The sequence below is a fragment of the Electrophorus electricus genome, chromosome 11 (genome assembly GCF_013358815.1).
Source record: "Electrophorus electricus isolate fEleEle1 chromosome 11, fEleEle1.pri, whole genome shotgun sequence".
Taxonomy (NCBI): Eukaryota; Metazoa; Chordata; class Actinopteri; order Gymnotiformes; family Gymnotidae; genus Electrophorus; species Electrophorus electricus.
The window spans coordinates 3,066,780-3,090,503 of NC_049545.1; the positions used below are offsets into that span (position 1 = coordinate 3,066,780).

Here is a 23,724-nt window from a genome sequence, read left to right on the forward strand (position 1 = left end):
CCCCCCCCACACACACACAACACATACAGTTGAGTGTAGATACAGTAAATAACCCATATATGTATTTCTGTGCTTTGTAATCAACTACATCTCACGGTCATGGCCTGAAGTCATAGTTCCAGATCATATGTGGAGAGCTATAATGTCTCTTACACAGAACACAATGAGAACGCCTTCCTCTGAAGTTTAGAATTTCATTCCTGTCTCATATAATGACCAAAATGAAGTCACAAAATAAACTTATTGTCCTAGTGGACATTTCAATTTCCTACTGATCAGTATCCTGATCCACTGATTCTTTTCAGACAGATAATAAAGCAGCACAGAAAAGGAGTCTATACCCGCACGCACTAAGAGTCATAAACATGAAATAGCCAGTGGAATAACTGTTGATTATGTTATTACTACATGAAGGATAAAGCCTACATCTCATACACCCTGGATCAAGAACACAGCATGAATGAACAAGGCACCAGGAGCACGGGCTGTCCAGCTGCAGCTGTGCAGACAGCTGAAACAGAACTTTAGCATGCAGAGCCGCTGTATGTCATAACTCGACCTGGAGCCAACAGATGAGTCTCTCAGTGGTGTGTAGTCACACCCTTCTAACCCGTCAGAAAAGTGGACAGAAGAAATATAAAAATATTTCATGAATAAAGTAAATTAAAAACATTGACCTATTCATATACAGTTGTGCTTGAAAGATTGTGAACCCTTTAGAAATTTATATATTTCTGCATAGATTTGACGGCGGCGATGCAACAGTGAATCAATGCAGTGATTTTAAAGGCTGTGCCTTCATCTTTCCAACGTACTGTAACAGTTCTACCTAGAGTGAAGGAGAGCAGTGCTTCAGAGCACACAGCACATGAGCAGTGACACAGGTGGCTTGTGTAGGCAGTCCAGAGGGCCCATTTATTCTCTAAAGTTGGGTTTTATTAGATTAGTCAGTACAGCCAGTGACGACACACAGCTTTCAAACATGCAAACGCCCTGTGTCACTGCATACACATGGCTGTTACAGTATGCACCTTTGTCTATATAGTGTGCAACTACTAAGAGTTCATTCACATGTTTTCCACATTGTTTTGTGGTCAAAGATGATTCTTCTCTATGAAGCTGATTCAAGCAGAGCTTAATGAATGTCCACCTCCAAGCAGACTTTTTTGTGAATTATAAGATAAACTTTTGTGTGCAAAAGTCATATCAATTGTGGCCTTACACACTGTCATACCATCATAGCAAGCCAAATCCTGAGGTTTATACCCATAGTGCATACTCATACCAGACTGAGCTGGGTCATACCTCTATTTAGAGTATACCACAGGCAGAGTGCTCTATAGTCACCCTCAGTGCCATGGTGTGGTTTATGATTGGCTTTGGGCCCATTTTTGTCGCTATTAATTACCCGACTCAGGTTCGAGCCCCCTGATCGTGATCGTTCTGTAATGACCCTCCCAGGGCCCGGGATACCTTATCCGTTGGCACTACTCACGGATACTTTTTGACTGTATCATATGCTGACTCTGGTGCTGGTCTGTCAGGATAAACCTTGCTAATTAGAAGAGGGTGGTCTTATTTGAACTCTTTCTCTTACAACAGAGTGCATGCAGTTGAACGGCGTTGGGATTTTAGGGCTGAAAGGTTGGCTAGGACAAGAGACACTGAGATATCTACAGCTGAGGGCGATCTCCAACTTTAAAGTTGGAGGGTGTCGCTGTCGCTGTGGGTGGGGGCCGGTCGGCTCTTTGCCAGCCCGACAGCTGAAATCGTACGGCGAGTCTTTGCACTGGCCACCGTGATCAGGAGACAGGGCTCTTAGACACTCTTCACACTGTTCTGGAAATGGCAGCTGTGATTGGCTACTGCAGCCATGGGACAGTCCTGACACCAGCGTAAAGGTTAGCATCGGCAACAGTGGCAGTGACTGCAGGGATGCCACCCACTTGGCGACCCGCAGTGCTGGAGGAACCTTAATAAAAGAATTTGACCTTTGGCTGCATAGTGCAAGATCCTGGTTTTCTGCTCAGCTGCCGGTAGCTCTGAGGTTGGCTAGGCCTCCCATAGGCCTCCTACTGTCACTCAAGTACGTCCCACACTGTATTGAAAGTCGGGGCCCATTCAGAAACAGGGCATTGCTGCTCACAATTCCAGCACTGAACTATCTAAAGCAGCTATGAGGAGATGTTGCTTCTTACCACTTCTGCCATTTTTTTTTCATTATCACCGGGCACAGCTTCAAATGAGCACTGGTCTTTCTACCAATTCAAAATGTGGATCACCCTGATCAAAAATCAAACATAAGGACAAGTAATTGTTTTGCCTGAAACCTAAGTATTAGATGCCCATTTATCTGGGGCTACAGTTATTTGGCTGAATATGTAGAACTAGACGCAGGCTGTTCGGCGCTTCGTCAGTAGCGGCCCTGTCCTGTGCGCCGTGCTACCAGGGAGAGGAAACGGAACATGAGACCACAGAGGCTCTGCGGACATGTGCAGAGGCTCACAAACGCCACTCTGACGCTCCGCTATCAGCTCATTCCAGCTGATGCCTGGGTGAATGGGAGGCAGATATGCCAGTTCAAATCTCCTGTTTGCTTGCACAAAAGGCCTGTTCTGTAGGTCAGTGAAAGCAGAGAGCAAGAAAGTGGGCCACTAAGAGGAAGGGAACGAGAGTGATGAGAATTTGAGAAGACAAAGGCGATGGTTGGAGCAGAAAGCCAAGAGAGTGAGATTTGCTCCTGTCATTGGTCATAGCATTATTACCAGCACAAGATGTACCGTATGAAGGGTGGAAATGAAACATCATGACTGAATCAACACAGACTTCACACACTCTCTCAGTAGGGAGCACTAATAACCCCAAAAATTGAATAAAAACCTTCAGAACTCACTCTTGAATAAAACTGGCCACTGGGAGATCCTCACCTTTACATGAACCTTACGTAACATGGTGGAAGTGAACGGGGAAATGGACGGCTGGACAGACAGAGGAATGAAACAGGTGGTTAGGGCTGCCGATGGATGAACGGATGCTGCTACATGTTCAGTATATAGTATCATAGCTCCATTGGTATCATTTAGTGTCAAATGGCATAAACAGCAGAAGGTCAATTGTGATACGATGTTAGCTCTGTTCCGCTTGTTTCAAATGGTGCATGCAGGAGGGGACAGGCAGTTCGGTGATCTCAAAAATGCACCACATATGTATAAGAACAAAGATTCAGACATATCATTCACTATATATTCACTGTGCACATGCATGCTAATCTTTGCACAGCCCTTATATGACTGGCTTATATAGACAGGACAGAAACCATCACAACCAGGAAAACTCTCCTTGCAGAAGCAAAGCTCCCAACAGGGGGCTCACCAATCCTTAGCCTTAAGACTTTCATAAGCCAGCACTGGAAACTGTCATAGCATAAAACCCAAGGATAAATACAGATCAGATTCAGGCAATGCAGAAAACTCAATGGTTTTGGGAGGAACAGGGATCAATCAATAAATGTCATCTGAATGATAAGCAGTAGTGTATATTTAAATATGCTAATGGTTTGAGCATGGTGAAATACTAAAAAACTATTTTGAATCATCAGTTCAAACACACATGCACACACACACACACACACACACACACACACATACACACAAACACACACACACACGCACATGCACACACATGTGCGCACACACAGAGTCAAACGGCTAATTTATAATGGTTCATCTATTGTAGAAGCACATAACTAATAAAGCATTCCAAAGGTGTTATATCAGGAATTATGAATAACCTGGCTGATGTTTCAGTCTATCACCCATTGAAAGCCAAAAGAATTTCTGATGGCACAGTGGTGTTATATCAAATGTCACAGGGCCACAAAATATCAGGAAACGTAACCCCACCACATTGTGAGCTAAATCCAGTCCAAACAGAAAGACAACGCAATACATAACCTGTTCAGCAGAGCTCACTAATGACCAGCTATACAACATCTATACCAAAGATGTTACCACTACAATACCATAAACAGTAATTACAATGGAAGTTAATCCTATTGGCCTGGCAATTTTGTGAGGAATAAATTCACTAGGCTATGGGTTAGTCCAAGGTGAATTTATCTTAAAAGCTACTTTAAAGTGTCCGCATATAAAAATAAATAAATAAATAAAAACCATTTCTGTCTTATTTTTATTCCTTGATTAAATCGGATTATTCTGTGAAGAACACAAAATTGAAAACCATGCCAGTAACATTAAAGAGAGGATAATCAAAATTTAAAACAAACAGTGAAGCCAACATCCGGTTTCTTGCACAGCTGAACTTCCCAAATCATGGCACTACCTCCCTTGTGCACAGTGCTTTGGCCCAATCTTACTTTAGCTTCAGTCTCCATTTCAACTCAAATGCCCCAAGATACTGCAGGGCTCTAAAGCCCCTGGCACTCGCTCTTCATCCGCGCTGCACACGGAGGTATTTATATCTCTCATCTGCTGCTTTCGGTTATAAGAAAGTTGCAAGCTCGTGCTTTCTCTATGCCATCTGTTTCTTTTCTCTTCTTTTTTTTTTACTGGTCTCCCCCAGAAAAAGTCTTCATTTCCAGTGCCACATTTTCATGAGTTCATGAGTTCATGAGTTCATGATTTCATGAGTTCATGATTTCATGAGTTCATGAGTTCATGAGTTCATGAGTTCATGAGTTCCTGATGACAGACAATTTTGCAAAGTACATTTACATTTACGTCATTTAGCAGACACTCTTATCCAGAGGTCTTATCCAGACAAAAGTGCTTTGTAGTTTACTCATAGAATATATCCTAGTACAGTACAGTAGGTTAGAGTCCAACATAGCAATGAACTAGAACAGTGTAGAATACAGGGATGAATGCTGATACCTAGATGTGCAAAATACATAAGGTCTATCTTAAACAATGATAAGTGCAATAAACAATAAGTGATAGAGTTTGTTAAACAACACAAACAGTACCCTACAATAAGTACTAATTTACTAATTTAGTCAGTCAATATGGGAACAGGGTCAGTTGTCCTTTAAAAAAATAAAAAAATAAAAAAATAAAAAAATTATATATATATATATATATATATATATATATAAAACTATAAAAGTTTTTATTTATTTATTTATTTTATTATGAAAAACATTATTAAGATCTTAACTCGTTTGCCCTTATCAGAAATGTGAAACAAAAAAACATGGTAAGAATTAAATAAGCATTACATGGTAAGAATTAGCATGCTGAGTTCACATTGCCGCTCATAGTGGACTCATGATTTAAGCGAGTTACTTTATTTGGTTACGGATTGAAATGGCTGATTACATTCACAGCGTCTGGCGGACGCACCTATTATGAGCGACAGTGCTACATATTTATCAGTGTGACTGTACGAGTGGCGTGACGTTACTAGCACCACGTGTTACCTGCTCGACCAGGTGGGCCGCAGGAACATGACAAAGCGACCCTCCGTGCTCAATCACTTGCACTGGGGGTGAAAATATCAAACAATCTAATCTGAAGGTAGCGATGCATCTGCACTGATTTTGTAATGATAACAGTGATTATAATCTGTTAAAATAATATTAACAAAGTGAAAATTAAAACAAAATATAGAGTTTTTATAAGCATAAAAATCCAAGGAGACGTGTCACAGGAGCGGCAGCAAAGAAGCGCGCTGGGTATGGCTAATGCTAGCTGCTCACATCCAGTCTGACATTTGGCCAACTGCAGACTAAAGTCAAGTTAGGCGCATGGATACGAGTGCAGGCATGGAATTAAACAACGGCGTATTTAGACAAACACATCTCATCTATTGCAATGCATTACTCTGAATGTGCAGTTAATACAGTTCTGTTTATAGCAGTTTATTGTGCTGGGTGACTAGTGTTCGAACATCTGAAGTTTCAGGGGCGAGGTGGTAAAAAAAGAATCAAGATTATTAGGCCTGGACTATATGCTATTTTAATATTTTTTAAAATGTAAACATATATATTTAGCTTATAAAACATATTTCATTGTTTAAAATATAAAAATAGTGATCTAAAAAGGGTCTTGATACAAATAACATAAAATGTAATTAATCAATTATTTCAACTGGATTTAAGCAAAAATATTTGCCATCTCTATATCCAGCAGCATAAGAATTTTAATTAATTCTAAACCTTAATGAAATAATGGCAATGAACATAATGAAATGTAATAATGTATTGAATCATTTTCTAAAACATCATAATCCAGTTAAATCAGGTAAGAGATTTACAGCCATACCATCCTTTACATTCACTCACTGAATACAGCGTTAGCACCAGCTAAGGCTGTGTACAAATTTCTACATCACAATATATTGTAAACATTTTTTATTGATATGCAAATCTGAAAAAATAAAATGTAAAATACAAAAAATATCTGATCACACTGACCAGTTTTACTATGTACCTATAACTGTAGCACCATATGTGAGTGTGTCGGTTACTGAAGGCTTCAAGCACTGACAAACATTTGTTTTATCATGTGTCATCCTTCACAGTACCATACCATAGTACCATAAGGTATAGGACTTGGTCACTTACAAATGATACTCCCCATCTAAAACAGCACATATGCATGCACACACACACACACACACACACACACACACACACACGCACTTCCACCTGTCTCCTTCACATCTGGCGTCCAACAGCAGCACACCCGCCTGGCTGTAGTTAAAACTGTCATTATTTGGGGGTATTTTTAGAGGAACACCCCCGCCTGTCAGACCAGGCCGCCTTGGGTCTCACCTGTCGTCACGGTGATAGACTAGGCCTTCTGTTCCTTTTCTCCTACTGCAAGGGGAAAGCCTTCTGGCCTCGAGCTTGACTCACACTCCTGCATTTAGCCGGGCTTACTCTCAACCACAATCAAACTCTAACGCCAAGCTCCGGCCAAAGTGCAGAAGCAGCCTAAAGACAGTGGTGGACCCAACTATGTTTGGATGTAACAGCAGAATTCTGTACCCATACACAAAAGCAGTGTGATGATGACTTTCTACTGAACATGACTGGTAGGACCATTGAAAATGACACTCCGCAAATGGGGGTTTATATCATGGGAGTGACATATGTGGAGACCTAACCAGAGGACGGGTGGACATACAGTCTCTCCTGACCATGAGGCATGACAGGCAGGGTGACAGAATAGGAATGCATCATCACCACGTGTCGGGCTTCCAGATACTACATTCTGCCACCTTCTACATTGGTTTTTTGAAACCCTTTAATGTCAGCCTGACTATTGAGTGGCAAGACTTTTCTCACCAGAGCTGAGAATAGTGCAGTCTAGCATTTTAACTCACGGGCACATGGATACACACACAAACCCCCCCCCCACACACACACAACACATACAGTTGAGTGTAGATACAGTAAATAACCCATATATGTATTTCTGTGCTTTGTAATCAACTACATCTCACGGTCATGGCCTGAAGTCATAGTTCCAGATCATATGTGGAGAGCTATAATGTCTCTTACACAGAACACAATGAGAACGCCTTCCTCTGAAGTTTAGAATTTCATTCCTGTCTCATATAATGACCAAAATGAAGTCACAAAATAAACTTATTGTCCTAGTGGACATTTCAATTTCCTACTGATCAGTATCCTGATCCACTGATTCTTTTCAGACAGATAATAAAGCAGCACAGAAAAGGAGTCTATACCCGCACGCACTAAGAGTCATAAACATGAAATAGCCAGTGGAATAACTGTTGATTATGTTATTACTACATGAAGGATAAAGCCTACATCTCATACACCCTGGATCAAGAACACAGCATGAATGAACAAGATCGAACCAAACCAAAGCCACAAACTCAGTACGTTCAGAGCGTCCTGTGGGAATGTGTACACTATACATCTTATCTGCTTTGGTCAGTGGCGCAACCTATGCAGCTCTCATTCAAACGCAGGCCACAGACTGCTCTGAGCAGAACCAATCAGGCTTAATCTCTCAGTCTGAGGGGCTTCTGTAAAGTGGCCTTAGGCAGCCCAGGCTTCTGGGGGACCTTACCCGGGAAATGGTGAGGGGCATGTTGAAGTCCTTGCCTCCTTGCAGGCGGAAGCCATAAGGCGCAGGTCCGGCGAGAGTCACAGTGTAAGCACTCATTGTTCAAAAACACCTATGCAGCTGGTTTGTTTGGGTTGAACTTCGGCCTCCAAACGGACAGGAAAAATGGAGGTGCAGGAGTGGCAGGTGCCAAGTAGCCTCTGAAAGGAGAAAAAAAGATGTAAAAAATATGAAGGTGGGAGAAAAAAAAGAAACAACCCCCCCCCCCCCCCCCCCCCCCCCCGCCACCACCAAAAACAGCAAGTAGACAGGATAAGTAAAAATGTATGCCACAACAATCAGTTTTGGCCCACCCAAACTATAGCTAGAGTGAAATAATGAGGCAGAGAGAACAGAGAAAGAGAGATCTTGCCTGCTCAGATGAGCTGGAGTGACAGCCTAAGAATAGCGGCCTCTCTGCAGAAAATGATAGTACTGAGGCATTGTGGGGAGGGGTGAGGGGTAGGGTGGGGTGGGGGGGGCCTTATATGGTGTGTAAGGGGACACCCACAATGTCAGGCCTCCCATGATTCACAGGGCTAATATAGCCTTCTCTGTGGCCTAAGGATGTTTCTAGACCACTTTACACAGTGGCCAGTGCAGCAAATAGGTTATGTGATCAAGGCAATTAACAAAACAAAATGTCTCCATCACAGTGATTAGGAAGAAGCTATAATGCCATTTGTAAATGCTATTTTGGAGCACACCGTATGCGCGACATTATGACAGTCTAGTGTTATGACCGAATCCGATTTCCAAGCTATCAATAGATGCATAGATTATAAAATACAAATAGAATTATATTAACATAGATAGAATTCTATTATGCATAGAATTTATATTCAGTGGTAATTGCATTAGGGAAAGCAATTAGGGAAACAGGAACAATAAAACATTATAATACAATTAAGACATACTGGGCAGAGCCAAGCCCCACTGACAACATGACTTAAGACATACTGGGCAGAGCCAAGCCCCACCCACAACATGACTTAAGACATACTGGGCAGAGCCGAGCCCCACCCACAACATGACTTAAGACATACTGGGCAGAGCCGAGCCCCACTGTCAACATGACATAAGCAGTGTGACATCACTTGGACTGGGAAAAGAACCAAAAACAGACAAAAGAAGTTTCCAAGAATGTACTCTGAGACTTTTTATTAAACCTTTATCTGCTACTTTTATCTGCTTTGCGATTTCCCACAACCTCAGTCCTGCCATGCTTCAGGACTTAGTGAAGTTTTCCAAATGTACACATGCTGTTAATTCTGTGATTTAAACTAGCAGCATTATTCTAGCAGCATTATTCTATTTTCACCTAAATTGTTCTTTCACTTCGTAATTAAGCTGTACTGCACTGTAAGAGGTTAGCAACGGTTCCTCAGAAGTAAGTCCGTGAGAGATCCTGCTGCTCTCACTCCTCTCTGCACACAGATAAGTGAGAGGGCCGAGAGCATGATACGAGGCAGGGACCTGATCGCTTAAAGCCTGTTCCCCCGGCCTAATTTAGAAGCCCTACTCTCCAGTAGCTAAATTTAGAACTCTTTGTCAGTGGAAGAATTTGAAGTAATACTCAAGTGTTCTGAACTCAAGCGCCCATGATAATGTCACAAGCAGGATTACAGACAGCAAGCATGAGCAGTAATGTGGCAAAAGTAGAAACATCCTGTGCATGGCGTCACTGTTGGCATGGATGCTGTCAAGTTGGTTTTTATTGCATCAGTATGATATCAGGGTCGATAGTAGGATGTGTCAGTAAACATCTGCTTGCATGCAATAAAATATGGTTACTGTGGCTTAGGTGAATTTCAGAACAAATCCCTTCTAGCGTGGTGACTTTAATGTAAGGGACCCTCTGTCTTATTTTTATTGGTTTTACACGAGACAGTTTGACTGCAATCTCAGATTGGCTCTACCAACATAGCTTTGTCATGGCAAGTTTAAGCCACTATTATTGAAAACATAACTTGCATAAACATAACACTCAGTTGATCATTGAGACCACTGCAAAATGAGTTTGTAAGTCACTGATTATCAACAGTACGTCGGCAGGGAGTGATTCCACACACCCACCTGAGAATACCCCTATTCACTCATTTACACACACACACACACACACACACACACACACACACACACACACACACACACACACACACACACATATACACTTAAAGGTAACCTACCAGATGGGTACACCCACTGACATTCTAGTCCCTTACAACAGCAATGCAAAAAAACACCAGAACAAACACATCTAGAGGGGGAACTCACAGAACACACTACTCTGCAATATTTACCACAGAAGGACCAGAGCAGTCAAAGAGACAGGGATCCTGAGGGATCTGTACAGATCTAGCCTTGAAAAAGAAATGTATCTGGCATAACAGGGAACTTACAGTATCTGAGGTAAACTTGGTTATAAGTAAACCTAATACATATAATACCTTTATGTTAATTAAAAAGACATTTATGTCAAAGCGAATGAAACAGACCATTATTGCAAGGTCTACTGGTTTACAATAAAAAAGGAAAATTGTTATGTGACCGAAAGTCCAACGGTAGGTAATATAACTAAAATACCTAATTAAGCAAAATTAACCCAAAACAAATAATGCAGACTGAAAGTATTTATACTGGTAAATAACAATCATTATCAACCCAACACTAAAAATGTTTACAAAGTTTACTGTAATGGTCATATGAATAATTTAACAAATTTAACAAATTAGTGGGGGAAAATAGACTACTGCTTCACAGCAAATTCTGTAGCAAAGATAATCAGGTGGTCCTTCATTGCCAGCGTGTTCCAAAGCAGACTTTAAACCCGTCAACCACCTGTCATGGTATTTGGCTACCTGTCCGTCTTTTCCACATGCCTGCACAAGCCGTTTGTCGGCACTTTGTCTACATAAGAAATTAAAAAAAGGGCTTCCGCACTTAAACCAGGGTAACTGCGAGCGGGACACGTAAGGTGCTTTTATTCCTTTCGTCTTTAGCTCTATTAACGAACGCGGTGCACGTCCTGTTTGCGCTTATTCCCCGAGTCTCGCGCAGCCTCCGCCATACCGCAAAAGTTCAGAAAGTGCAAAAACTGCTGAAATCACTTCACTCGGTCAGCGTACATTTCATTGCCGCAGCCAAGACAAGTTTCCGTACAGAAAGGCGCATCTTCCTCCCTTCAACTCCGGTAAGCGGTGGCACTCACACCAGCTCGGTCCGCCTCCCGGGACCCTTGCCTACGCAGGCGGGGGGGTTCAATAAGGATTATTAAAGCGACAGTCCTGGGTCGGTTATAAGGTGCGTCGGAAGAGGAAAAGGAAAATTGTTTTGATGAGAATAAATATCTTTACCTTTTTTTTTTTTTTGTCTATAAAACGTACAAACACTGTTTGACATCGCCGGTCTATGGTGAACGCGTACTAAATGTAGACTACAGATGACTCTGAAGAATGAATTGGCCAGTGGATTTGAAGGTATAGGAATTACTTCTCCCTTTAAACAGACAAACTTCTGAAAAGCCATCTGGAGTTTGAACATTTTAAAATTAGGATGATTATAATAAATTATTCATTAGAATTAATCATATCTCTAGAAAAAGTCACATTCCTACCTTCTTGCTCAGATTCCATCTACCCTCAGCATGCTTGCTTCAGTTTCAGCCATCTTGACTAAACTTTTTTTTTATCTTATTTTTTGTTTAAATATTATTTTCAGATGGCTTTATGTTTAAATAAGCATACTATCAGTGACGTGGCTTGACACTGTTCCCAGTGTGCCTTTATGCATTTATCACATCTTACTAAGTTAAGTTTGTCTGCATCTTTCGTTCTTCCTTTCTAAACTTTTTGGTTAAGGTAGAAAAATTGGCCTATTTTAATTAGTGTGTCCTCGATTTGTACACTTGCGGCAATTTGTTCAAATTCTATCTGAAACATTTGAGGAATCTTCATGTGCTGCCACTGGCATATTGTCAAATATTGTGTGTGGGCAGCGGTAATGAAATCTGTTATAGCGTTATTGTGGATTCTCAGCCCAAGCCAATGCCAAACCAAACCAAGCCTTAATCGTATATTAAATTAAAGGGTGACACATCAAAGTTCAGGTGGAAACCCATTTTGTTATTTTTTATCACTAGATAATGCATACACATCATAGAGAGAAAGACTATGATAAGGCATCTAAATATGTATTTTTACGTAAGAGTTATAAAAATACAGACGTCAGCCCACAAGAAAAGATTTCATATATGGTTTTTGAATGGCAAATATAGTGAGAGATTTGGAGTTTTCACTGCTCCAGCGAGAACAAAATAGAAACCACCATAAAAGCAGTGGATAGACTGCTATCTTAGAAAACCCTTCAGTTCACTGACCTGCAGGCTGGTATTCTGTTGCTGCATTGAGGGGTCACGACCCAATGAATAAAAAAATAGAATGAAACTGGGAAACTGAAACTCAGTCATGCAACTATAGAATGGTTTCTGAGGAGGCTAAACGCCTTTGCTCAAGATTTACAGCCGTGATATTCCTGAATTAAGACATAGGGTCTACGTGAGTAATGAAACAAGCAGTTCACACTATGGCCAGTAGAGGTCAGAGTTGCGCCTCCATGACTGAACCAGGCCACCAGTTGCGCTAACTCCGAAGTTTGCAAATGCAAATTAACATGTAATAATGCAAATATTAGTTTTTTTCATATTCTGCCAGACTAATAAATAGGTAACTCAAATAGGTAACTTCAATTACCCAATGACTAGAAACAAAGAATGCCCCCCATATTAAAAATAAAAAAATAAATCAGAAACATTACAGTAAAATGATCAGGATTAAAATTATTATTAGATTAGAATGATATAGAATTATAAAATATCTAAATAAACCAAATAACTTTTAACCACTAGGCAAAATATTGTTGGGTATCTCTACCCATAGATGTGAGATGATTAGAGACAACATGGAGAAAATATCTCATCTAGCATCTTAATTAGTTTTTATCTTATACATTTTTACTTAATTAGTAATTATCTAATTATTTCCCTACAGAAGTAAACACTTTACAATTTCCATAAGGATATCAGGTCCATATTTAAATTATTTTTTACAGGTAGCAGCAAAAAAGACAAAGGATATCAAGAGGCTGAATATCATCTCTCTAAATAAGACAGTTTGGTTCAACACTGCTAAGGCTTTGCCATTTTTTTTCTTTCACACATAAACACTGGCTTACAGTTAACTTGTACTGTTGTATGACATGTACTGGTTTTATCTGTTGTATATTGCAGTATAAATGTAATGTATTTTCTGACATGTGGAAGCTGCCATCATTCACTGCCCACACACTCAGGTCTGTCCACCTGACCATGCTTCTCTCTCCACGAGCAGTTCCTGAGTTGTTCCTTCTTCAGATGAAATTCCGACACAGACGAGATTCAGACACACTCACAATCATCAAATCCAGACTGGAAAATTAAATTATCTGCAAAAGAATCTGGATTATTTTTTTATGAAATTTTATATTTCACAATTTTAACATCACTTGTTAACAGAGTTATTTTTATTGGCCCTCTCACTCCGGCCTTCGCTGCATTTGTGGCAGTTCTTTCTCTATTTTTCTGTTGTGTCTCAGAGTCGCTCCTGCCCCTGTGGTCTGTTAGGTGTTAGTGCTGGATGGACCAGGTGTTCACAGAGGTTTGTCGTGCTGTGGAGCTTCTGTACTTCATTTTCATCATAGTCATCCCCTTCTTATTGACATATTGACCAGTGACCACTGTCTTTGTTCATCTCAGAAGCTCTGATTGGTGGGAATATTTGAGGGGATATTTGTAAATTTCTGTTAAAACATTTAGGCTCTAAGGCAAGGGATGTTTAGGATAAAAACCAGTGAACATTTAGACAATGTTTAGAAAAATCAGTAACAACAACCAGGTTGCTAATCCCCACTAATTTTCTGTATCATGTCTAATAATTTGTAGAAATCCACAAGCAAATGTTAGATTGGAACAGGGCACTGCTGTACTTTGTCATATCAGATGGGAAATTCTCCCCATCCCACTCCCCCTTTTTTAGTAAAAAGTGCAAAATAATGAAGAAAATAGGATACAGAGATCCAGAAGAAAAACAGCCTTAATCACCCTAAACTATCTCAAACTATCCTAAACCTTCTTTAACTATCCTGAACTACCCTAATCCTCCCTGAACGACGCTTAAACCACCCTAAACAACCCCAATCCACTGCAAACCATACTAAACCACCCTGAATGACCCTAATTCACTCTTAACAACCCTAAACTATCCATAACCTCCCCAAACGACCCTAAGTGTTCTTCTACTATAAAGGCCAATGTGACTGTGTGGAGAAATCAACCAACAACAACAACAAGCAACTAGCAATAACATAACATTATTTACAGGCTGATTTTGCAGTGTCTGTCTATTTACATGTTTGTTTAGAAATAAAGAAATATGGGCAGGAGATGACTCAGGACATTTATTTTTGGAAGCAGTGTCAGGTATTATAGCTACAAATGTGCGAGTGCTTGACCCAGGAGAGGGCACCAGCCTTCTCTGTGACAAGGGTCAGTAGAGAGATGCTCTGGCACTGAGTTCAGCAGTATTGGCACCTGTAGCACGGTAGGGCATATTGAAGTCCACATAGCTGTACACTAGCCACTGATGCATCACCCCTGTCACAGGAGGACTGGCAGGGTAATGACACGATGAGACTAGGATTCAGTTTAGCACCTGCACTGATTTTTCTGACAAATCAAGCTTTGTGTTAGTCACTACAAGTCACATTAGCTGCATACGGATATAGATGTTTTTAACAGTCAGAAACTCAGCAATGCTGTGAATGATTAAGCCTGAATGATTAAGTGGAGAACACTACTAAAAGTGTTCACTTGGTGATTTATACTTCAACATACACTGCCTGGCCAAAAAAAAAAAAAAGTCACACACTCTAATATTTCGTTGGACCGCCTTTAACTTTGATTATGGCATGCATTCACTGTGGCATCATTTCCAAAAGCTTCTGCAATGTCACAACATTTATTTCTGTCCAGAGATGCATTAATTTTCCCCCCCAAGATCTTGTATTGATGATGGGAGATATGGACCACTACACAAAGTCTTCTCCAGCACATCCCAAAGATTCTCAATAGAGTTCAGGTCTGGACTCTGTAGTGGCCAATCCATGTGTGAAAATGATGTCTCATGCTCCTTGAACCACTCTTTCACAATCTGAGCCCAATGAATTTGAGCCCGGCATCTTGGAATATACCGGTGCCATCAGGGAAGAAAAAATCCATTGATGCAATAACCTGGTCGATAAGTATATTCAGGTACTCAGCTGACCTCATTCTTTGGGCACGTAACGTTGCTGAGTCTAGACATGACCAACTGCAGCGACCTCAGATCATAGCACTGCCTCCACAGGCTTGTACAGTAGGCACTAGGCATGATGGGTGCATCACTTCAGCCGCCTCTCTTCTTACCCTGATGCACCCATCACTCTGGAACAGGGTCAATCTGGACTCATCAGACCACATGACTTTCATCCATTGCTCCAGAGTCCAATCTCTATGCTCCCTAGCAAATTGAAGCCGTTTTTGCTGGTTAGCCTCAATGACAAGTGGTTTTCCTAAGGCTACACAGCTGTATAGTCCAAATCCCTTGAGTTCCCTTCGCATTGTGTGTGTGGAAATGCTCTTACTTTCACTATTAAACATATCCCTGAGTTCTACTGTGGTTTTTCTACGATCTGATTTCACCACGTTTAAGTGATCGCCGATCACTTAAACGGTCACTATAACGGCCCAGGGTCAAATTACCAATGCGGAGAGTACGGGGATACATGATTAACAAACAAAAACACACGAAGGCAAACGGGAACCGGGCTATAACAAGACGCTAGGAAAACTCCGGGCTAAGAAACACAAAGTACAAACTTAACAAACAGCATGATTCAAAATTATATGTACACACGGAGTCAAGAAACATGCACAACGAACAGCCAAAATAAGGTTACAAGGCAGGGTTTAAATACAATCAACTAAACGAGGGACAGGTGTTGAAAATCAAACGAGGGTCGGAGAAAACGAAATTATGGAACGGGACTGAAAAACACAAGACAAAGAAAACACGGAACATGGAACCTGGGAGGGACTGATCGTGACAGTATGATTGTGAAAGGAGGGTGTGGAGATACTGGTAGTGGCCCGATGCCAGCCTCTGTCCTGTTCTGTGCCCTACCAGTTTGGATTATGCTTTCACACTGACACACTCAGGGACATTACAACAAGGCATTATTCTGCTATCTAACTGATTGCTTTCTTGTGGGTCAAGTATGATTCAGCCACTGTAACCAACATATTGCATTTAAAAAAACAAACAAAAAAACCTTATCTTACCAAATGACATTATGCCAGACATTTGCGAGACAGGAAGTACATTTGATTTCAGTCTTCTTTATTAATTTCAGGAGCCAATAAATCTGAATGACATGTTTCCAGTCTGTTTAGTCCCAGGAGTACGACAATCGTACTCAACCAGTCACTGAACCCTATGAGACACTGGGAGACTCTGCCTGAATCCAGGGCCACGATGTGCACACAATCAGTGAGTCACTCCATGCTGGCGCTGAACGAATTTCAGATTCATGCCTAGATAAGTGCTGACATGTACAGCATCTTAAATGTGGGCCTGAACAGGGTGAGATTCTGCTTTTCCATCAGAGACACACCGCAGCCTGGAGCCAGTGACATTGGACAACTTCACAAGCGCTTCAAAATATCCGCCTCACAAAACAGCTAAGCAGAATGGAAATTCAGGATTCCTTTACCGGGAATGAAAAAGGTTTTGTCTTCAGAAGCAACACTTTATATTGACAGTCCAACCATTAAAACATTTTAGCCTGTTTAAACATTAGCAGTTTTCAGTCCTGAAAATGAATTAATTTAATATCAAAATCAATTGCATAACTTTTTTATGAGCATGTGTGGGATTGGTTGTCACAGGTAATCAAACTGTATATAGTAAAAAGCTTTTTTAAAAAAAAAGAAAAAAAAAAGATCAGTAATAGATCAATAACTAGATCAACTAGATCAGCTAACATCAGCAATCAGTATTTAAGAGCTTGCTAGTAGTATCAGCATTCAAAAAAGGGTTGATTTTATTTGTAAAACTGGAAGATACATTATTCTGATTGACGGGCAACAAGCAGACTAAGGTGATCTCTGCCCCCTACCTAATATGTGTGCCTGTGTGCATGCACATGTGTGTTTATAGGAGCCACACAACTATCAGACAAAACCATTATATAGCCATACCATCATACAGTAGGGTCCAAACCACCAAGCAATTACCATAGGTTAAAGTAATAGTTTGTGCTCTACCTGGACAAAGACTACCATCTGAATGAAATACATACTGCCACAACAACAATTTCCAGATACATTTCAATTTGATACAGATTTTTCAAAAAACTTAAAAATAATTTAAATAAATTTAGTAGTAGCTTTTAACGAAGGATCTATCGAAAAGAAAACTGTTTTTTGGTACTGGATTCCAGTTTTCCTACTACTCTTACTACTATACATGCTCGAAATGCAAAACTTATCTGCTTACATTATTACTTCTGTAACTGATCTGGGTACTCAAGGTTTTGTTTGCCTGGTTGTTTCCTTGCTTGTGTGCTGATGTGTTCTGGGGCCATACAGGTCGGTTTCTGATGTGCTGCCAACTGCCAGTGGTGCGGACATTCGGTGTACTGTGATTTCTGTCACACAAATCTTTCTTGGTTGTTGTGAAGAATTAACAGAAGCTTGATTGAACTCTCCAAAAGTGATTTGGGGTTCACAGCAGCATTTTCCCAATTATGCCTGTAGACGTGATTACTCTCCATCATGAGTCATACTGCTCTATATTTAATCAACCAATCAAAAAAGGATTTAAAAAAAAATACCTCATTTTAGGAGCTAGAAAACAGCTAAAACATGTTGTCAGGTGTCATATACGTTTCACTGGACACCTTAAGTCCATGATGAGTTGGCCCGTTTCCTGTTACAGTAATAGAAGGTAATTGTACTGAAGTAGACAGGGTACAGAGGGCTACTGAGGCATTAGAACATCAGGCTTGCTCCCTGCACCCCACGACCTCTGGAATAGGGCAGGGGCAGAAGATGTGGGCAGATGGAAAGGCAGAGTTCTCATCTGGGTCCTTGACCCAGGATGTGAGGCTAAGTGCCAGCTTGGCGCACACAACCTTGGCAAAACTGAACTTTTTTCTTTTTTTTTTATGTAAGATTTCTGCAAAATAAAAATTATGAAGCCAAAATGTGTGTGCATATATGTTTGCGTGTGCATAGATACTGACTGACGTGTGCAGGTCTCTGCAAGGGTAAATCCTAAAACAGGGTGAGAGTACAGAGCAGGAAATCAAACAACCAGAAAACCAAACCAGTCAGGGCAAAAGTACAAATGGGGACGATCCAAACGAGATAACATGAAACGCAAAAACATAGTCTAAACACAGAAAAGATACAGAGATGCACAAACAAAGATTGGTACAGTGGTGACATACAGGAGTTTAGGTACATAAGGGTGGAAAAACTAACAAGACACAGGTGCAGAGACGCCCTCTGGTGGTCAGCGTGAGTACTGCCGAGTGCCGGTGTGACAGGAACAGTCCAATGTAAGTGATTATACAGAGCTAATTTGTTTATCTTTGTGTTGGTAACGTGCTTTATTACAAAGTTGAAATGTTATAATACTATTGATCAGTATTGATAATGTGACATTATTTATAATTAATTCATCAATCAATGACCATTATTATTTATAATTTATATTTTTGTTAATATCTTGTATCATATCTTCGATGAAACATTTAAACTTTAAGACTTTACCGAGCTAAAGGCTCGTATCAAAGGATACAACATCTTTCCAATAATATCATACGTATGCATACAACATATACATTTTACTGGCAGTTATGCCACAAATGAAATAACCATAGTTTGGAGCCAGATACGAGGCGGTGTGTTTAGCGAGAGCATTTACGGAGTATCAGGGATTTTATTTGATTTGCCCAACTAATTTGAACAGTTAAAACTGGCACCGAGATGAAAAAAACTGGGAGATACCACCGAAAGAGACTGCCGACCTAACCTCTGGGATCTCGTACTACACCTCCCTGTCCTTTTTCCAAGCGGAGAAGCACAGGGTGTATTTCGTGTAGTAATTGCGCATAGACAACAGCATCACCTAGTGGTGATTGACGATTACTGCAGCCTTCTTCAAGTTGAGAGATCCACTTGTCTAGTGGACGTTTTACTGCTGAAACGATAACGGATGCAGTAACGACCGGGTCATTTTGCAGACTGCAGGGAAAGATTCGTGCCTCAGGTTCACAGTTTAGCTCATTAAAAGATTTTCGCTGTAGAATAATGAAGAAAACGCAGAGGCAGCTGCGGTGCTCACAATTTAAATCGCATCGCTTAGAGGCCGGGAGGGAGATGCAACATCCGCACGCTTTGATGCGTCCAAGCTGCAGAGTATTGACCTCTTAGCAGGGCTTCAGTTACACTGCAGAGCAGTGTGCGTGTGAAACCCGCCCCCCCCCACACAAAAGCTGCTCGCCATAAATTATTTCATGACCCATATAGATCACTTAAGTTCCTTGTGAATGTCGCATACTGAGAAACGTGCCGATAAGGACGCCCCATAAGGACGCCCCGTCCTGAACGGGACGTAATCTGTCTAGTTTCCCGCAGGGCAGACATCTCTCAACTTTACATCCAAAGTGATGGGGGAAGACAGCTGCCATTTCTCTTTAGGGTAGTTACCAAATTGTGTAACTAGAGCGGAATACAAGTATGCTTGTGTTTAGATTTGTCTCCCTTTTATATGCTGTGTGACAATTATTTTGTAAAGCAACAATATATTTTTTAATGACTTTGGCTACATGTAATATATCTTAAACTAGTCACCAAAACAGCAACGTACCACATAGACAAATTGGATTTCTGTTGAGATTTAACGTTTCAATTTCAAACATTCTGAACCTTGGCTAATGAGTTCTCAACAGACGAGATTAACCGAATTACTCAGACGGCACAAATCATTCAGCAAAAGGGCAATTGCAAATACTGTTCCTGCCAACGTGTTTTTAAATAAAACTGGTCCCAGAACAGTTCAGAGGGGAGGTTCTTCTGCTCCATGTACGTCACTTCGGACAAAATCAGCAGCTGTGAGCCGCCGACACTGGCTTCAGATCAGGAACAGCAGCACACAGAACAGCTCGGGAAGTGTTAGTCACTGGGTTTACTGGGAACATTCAGCACTAAAGCACAGAAAAAAACAGAAGGTACATTTAAAAGGAAGAAGGGAGAAAAAAAAAAATCAGTAATTCACACATTTCTGTTTCGCTCCTGACTAGAGCACATCACTTTAGCTTTATTGGAAAAATACAAGTTTAATTTTCTACCACAGCATTTACAAACGGTTCAAAGTATTCTCTCCATGTTAAAGCCTGAACACTATAGATATCTGTACATATATTTACATTGTTCACCTTTTTGCCACGTCTGTTTTTCATTCCAGAAAAAAAGAAAAGAAAATGAAAAAGTAGACGCATCTGTGTGGTGTGCTGAGCACCACTGCGTGGTGTAGGCCGCGTGGACCCAGCATCGGCGCAACGCTCTCAGGGCCTCTGGACCCTCCTTCAGTTCACTTGGACTGAACACTCCACAACACCATTCTGTGGTGTTTTTAAAAAAACAGAAGACCTTCTAATAATGCAGAAATAATATAGATTTAAATTTGCTTAACTGGGGGAAAAAAAAGTTTAAATTCTCATATGAATCCTAACGCCTTCTAAGTGTGTAAATATTTTTTAATCCATGTAATGCGAAAGACCAGAAATGCTGATATTAAGGCATGACGTCCAAAGACCACCACCGATCTCGTCACTGTGCCTCCCAGTACTTCCCTTCCTGCCTTTTTAAAAATGTAGTAAGAGTAACATTTCACAGTTATATGTATCACAAGGTATACTGCATAAAACAAAGCTGTCTATGAACTACAGAAGTATAATCCATTAGATCAAGCACTGCTCTCTCCAGAACAGCTGTCCACGTGTTGGATCTCATCTCTCTCAGAGTGGGTAAAGAGTGAGCAACCCAACAGCCAAGTGAGGCTTTTCACTTCTGCGTCTTTACACAACTATATTTTAAAGTACAATACTTGATGAAAACTGAACATCCTGATAATATTCAGTGCCAGTGTAGCATAGAAAACTTTTGGAATCTCTTCTAAGGCTTTATATTTACGATACAGAGCTATAGATTACTCAGTTATACATACAAACATTAAATTATGGGTGGCGTTACAACAGAGGCACATTTCTAATGTAACACTTGTGAAGTGCACTAAACCAAGTTTTCAAGTTAAGCAAAATGGCAAAGCTAAGTGTGGTTAGCAAACAGCACTGGTTCTTAAGAATGCAGGTTTTGTGACATTGCATATACATCATGTAGCTATTGTTACAGAGATGACGGTGATTTTTCTCAAATTGTGTTTGAATAAAATCACCGCAAGACATTTTATTGCCGTCATTACCACTAACCAAATCGACCAAATTCAGTGTCTTGGCCATTTACTGTCTTCTGGTTTTGGCTCAAGAGGAAATAATTCGAGTTTGGTAGGACAACACGTAAAGATGTGCATTCACACCAAATAAATAAATGTTTACTGGAACAATCCAAGTCATGTTCATAAATGCACCAAAGCAAATGTTTAGTGTTGTGACATGATAAGAGAAAAAAACAGACATGATCGTTGTACAAACTCCAGCTAAGCGCATGTTGACCTTTCTGACCATTGATACTGTAAAAATAGAAAAAGCTCTATTGTGTGTGCAGAGCTGTAACATCATTCTGATGTAAAAAAAAAAAAAAAAAAAAAGATTCATCATGCCTTTTCCAGTAAGACCTTTAAATGGTGATTATTTCCACCCTGAATACATCGAGGACTTTAACACTGAAAGAGACCAAGTATTAGATGTGGCCTCTATTGGCTGGTCATGAAACTCATGACAATGGTACAAAAAGCAAGTGCCACCCCAAGCACGGTTGAAAATGAAGGCATTTTCCAGTTCTAGGACAACTATGGTGATCTCTCTTCACAGTGCAACATTCGACCCTGCTACTGCTAATTAAGAACAATGTTTCTCAAGATTTTCTAAATGTTCATGTTCATGTTTTAACATTCTGCTCATCATTAAGCAGGTTGACATTCAGTAATCCATACTACAGTACGGATTATTGAATGTACAGTAATCCATGTACATTCAGTAATCCGTACTATAGGAGGAAATATCGGCTGTGAAGTAGAGGCCTGTGAGCCAGTAATCGAAAAATAGAAAGATCTTTCTAAGTCTTTAGACATGTGCTTTTTGTTCTCCTAAAAATGCAGAGGAATGTCCTCTTCCCCTTGTTCAACCCTTGTAGCTTTGTTACCAAGCACTAAATACCAAATCACACATTGGTGAGCCACTCCAGGAATGGATTAAATTCTACCCCTTACATGGAAATCAGTAAAATCACAACTAATAATGCTCTAAAAAGTCTCATCTATTAGCCATGTTGGTGCACACACGGCATAGATGTGAAGCCCTAAAGCTCCGTCTAGAGGCTATTCTTCATCAGGCAACAGGGCAGGCTGAAGTTGGGGACTGTTGGAAGTGGTTAGGGGAGACTGAAGGTGGGGACTATTGGATTTAGCTACTCGCTCTGCAGCGGCTCACGTAGACGGCGCAAGCGTGGCAGCAGCCACGAGTAGCCTCAGCTGGGTTCCGCTGGCAGATAGGGCAGAGCGGGGGCGGAGGGCCCCGGAGGGCTCTGGCACGGGGGTCAAGTCCAGGGAACACCTGGCCTTCTGTGGGGCCGGCCCTGTAGTCCACTGTCCTCCAGTCGCCCTCCGGAGGCATGTCCAGACGCAGGGGCCGGGCAGGAGGCAGAGCACCCTGGGCAGCTGGAGCAGGCCGCGTGGGGTGCTGGAGCCACGGATGGGGGGGCTCCAGGGTTCTATTGATGGGGACCAAGCGGCGGGGGTGAGCCAGGGAGGTGAAGTTGGCAACCGAGTGGCTCCAGAGCTCGGGGGCAGTGGCGGCTCCTGCCCCGTCATGGGGCAGGGTAGTATCAGAGGGGGCGGGCCTTCGTGTAGCCCGCGGCAACGTGCCATAGCTCAGTGCAACATTGTGGCAGTTTTGGCGGGAGGCAGCTTCACCCCGGTCAGGCAAAGCCAGAAGCTCTTTCTGGGACTCTCCTGTAGAAGGAACCAGCTGTCACTTTCACATCAAATGCTCACACTTCAGCATAAACAAGATGATAACAGCTCAGATGTCAGCAAATTAAAACACTAATGTAGTTCAGTTTAATTTGCAGCAGAAATCTAGGTGTTATTGCTTGGAGTCGTACAGCCCTGCTCCTGGTGACCAACTGCCCTGCAAAATTCAACTTCACCATTAATCTAAGGGCAGTTTTTTTTTTAAGATTAGGCCCCAACTGCAAGATAGAGGGTTGCCTGTAGCAGAGCAAAATTCAAAACATCAAACATAAGCG

General features: G+C 41.2%; 2 protein-coding genes across 6 annotated transcripts in view; both read right to left on the reverse strand.

The window, feature by feature from the left end:
* LOC113571458 (LIM domain-binding protein 3-like) overlaps positions 1-11,325 on the reverse strand; it is a 33,010-nt gene extending 21,685 nt beyond the window's left edge. For both annotated transcript variants that reach the window (XM_027000415.2, XM_035531764.1), the window contains exons 1-2: positions 11,228-11,325; positions 8,064-8,260 (exon numbers count right to left, since the gene is read on the reverse strand). In XM_027000415.2, the coding sequence (XP_026856216.2) occupies positions 8,064-8,159 (96 nt within the window). In that variant the 5' untranslated portion in view covers positions 8,160-8,260; positions 11,228-11,325. The remainder of the gene's footprint in view (positions 1-8,063; positions 8,261-11,227) is intronic.
* A 9,193-nt stretch (positions 11,326-20,518) lies between these two features.
* The window catches only part of usp54a (ubiquitin specific peptidase 54a), a 41,976-nt gene continuing 38,770 nt past the window's right edge, over positions 20,519-23,724 (reverse strand). For all 4 annotated transcript variants that reach the window (XM_035531419.1, XM_035531420.1, XM_035531417.1 and 1 more), the window contains one exon: positions 20,519-23,428. In XM_035531419.1, coding sequence (XP_035387312.1) covers positions 22,881-23,428 — 548 coding nt within the window. In that variant the 3' untranslated portion in view covers positions 20,519-22,880. The remainder of the gene's footprint in view (positions 23,429-23,724) is intronic.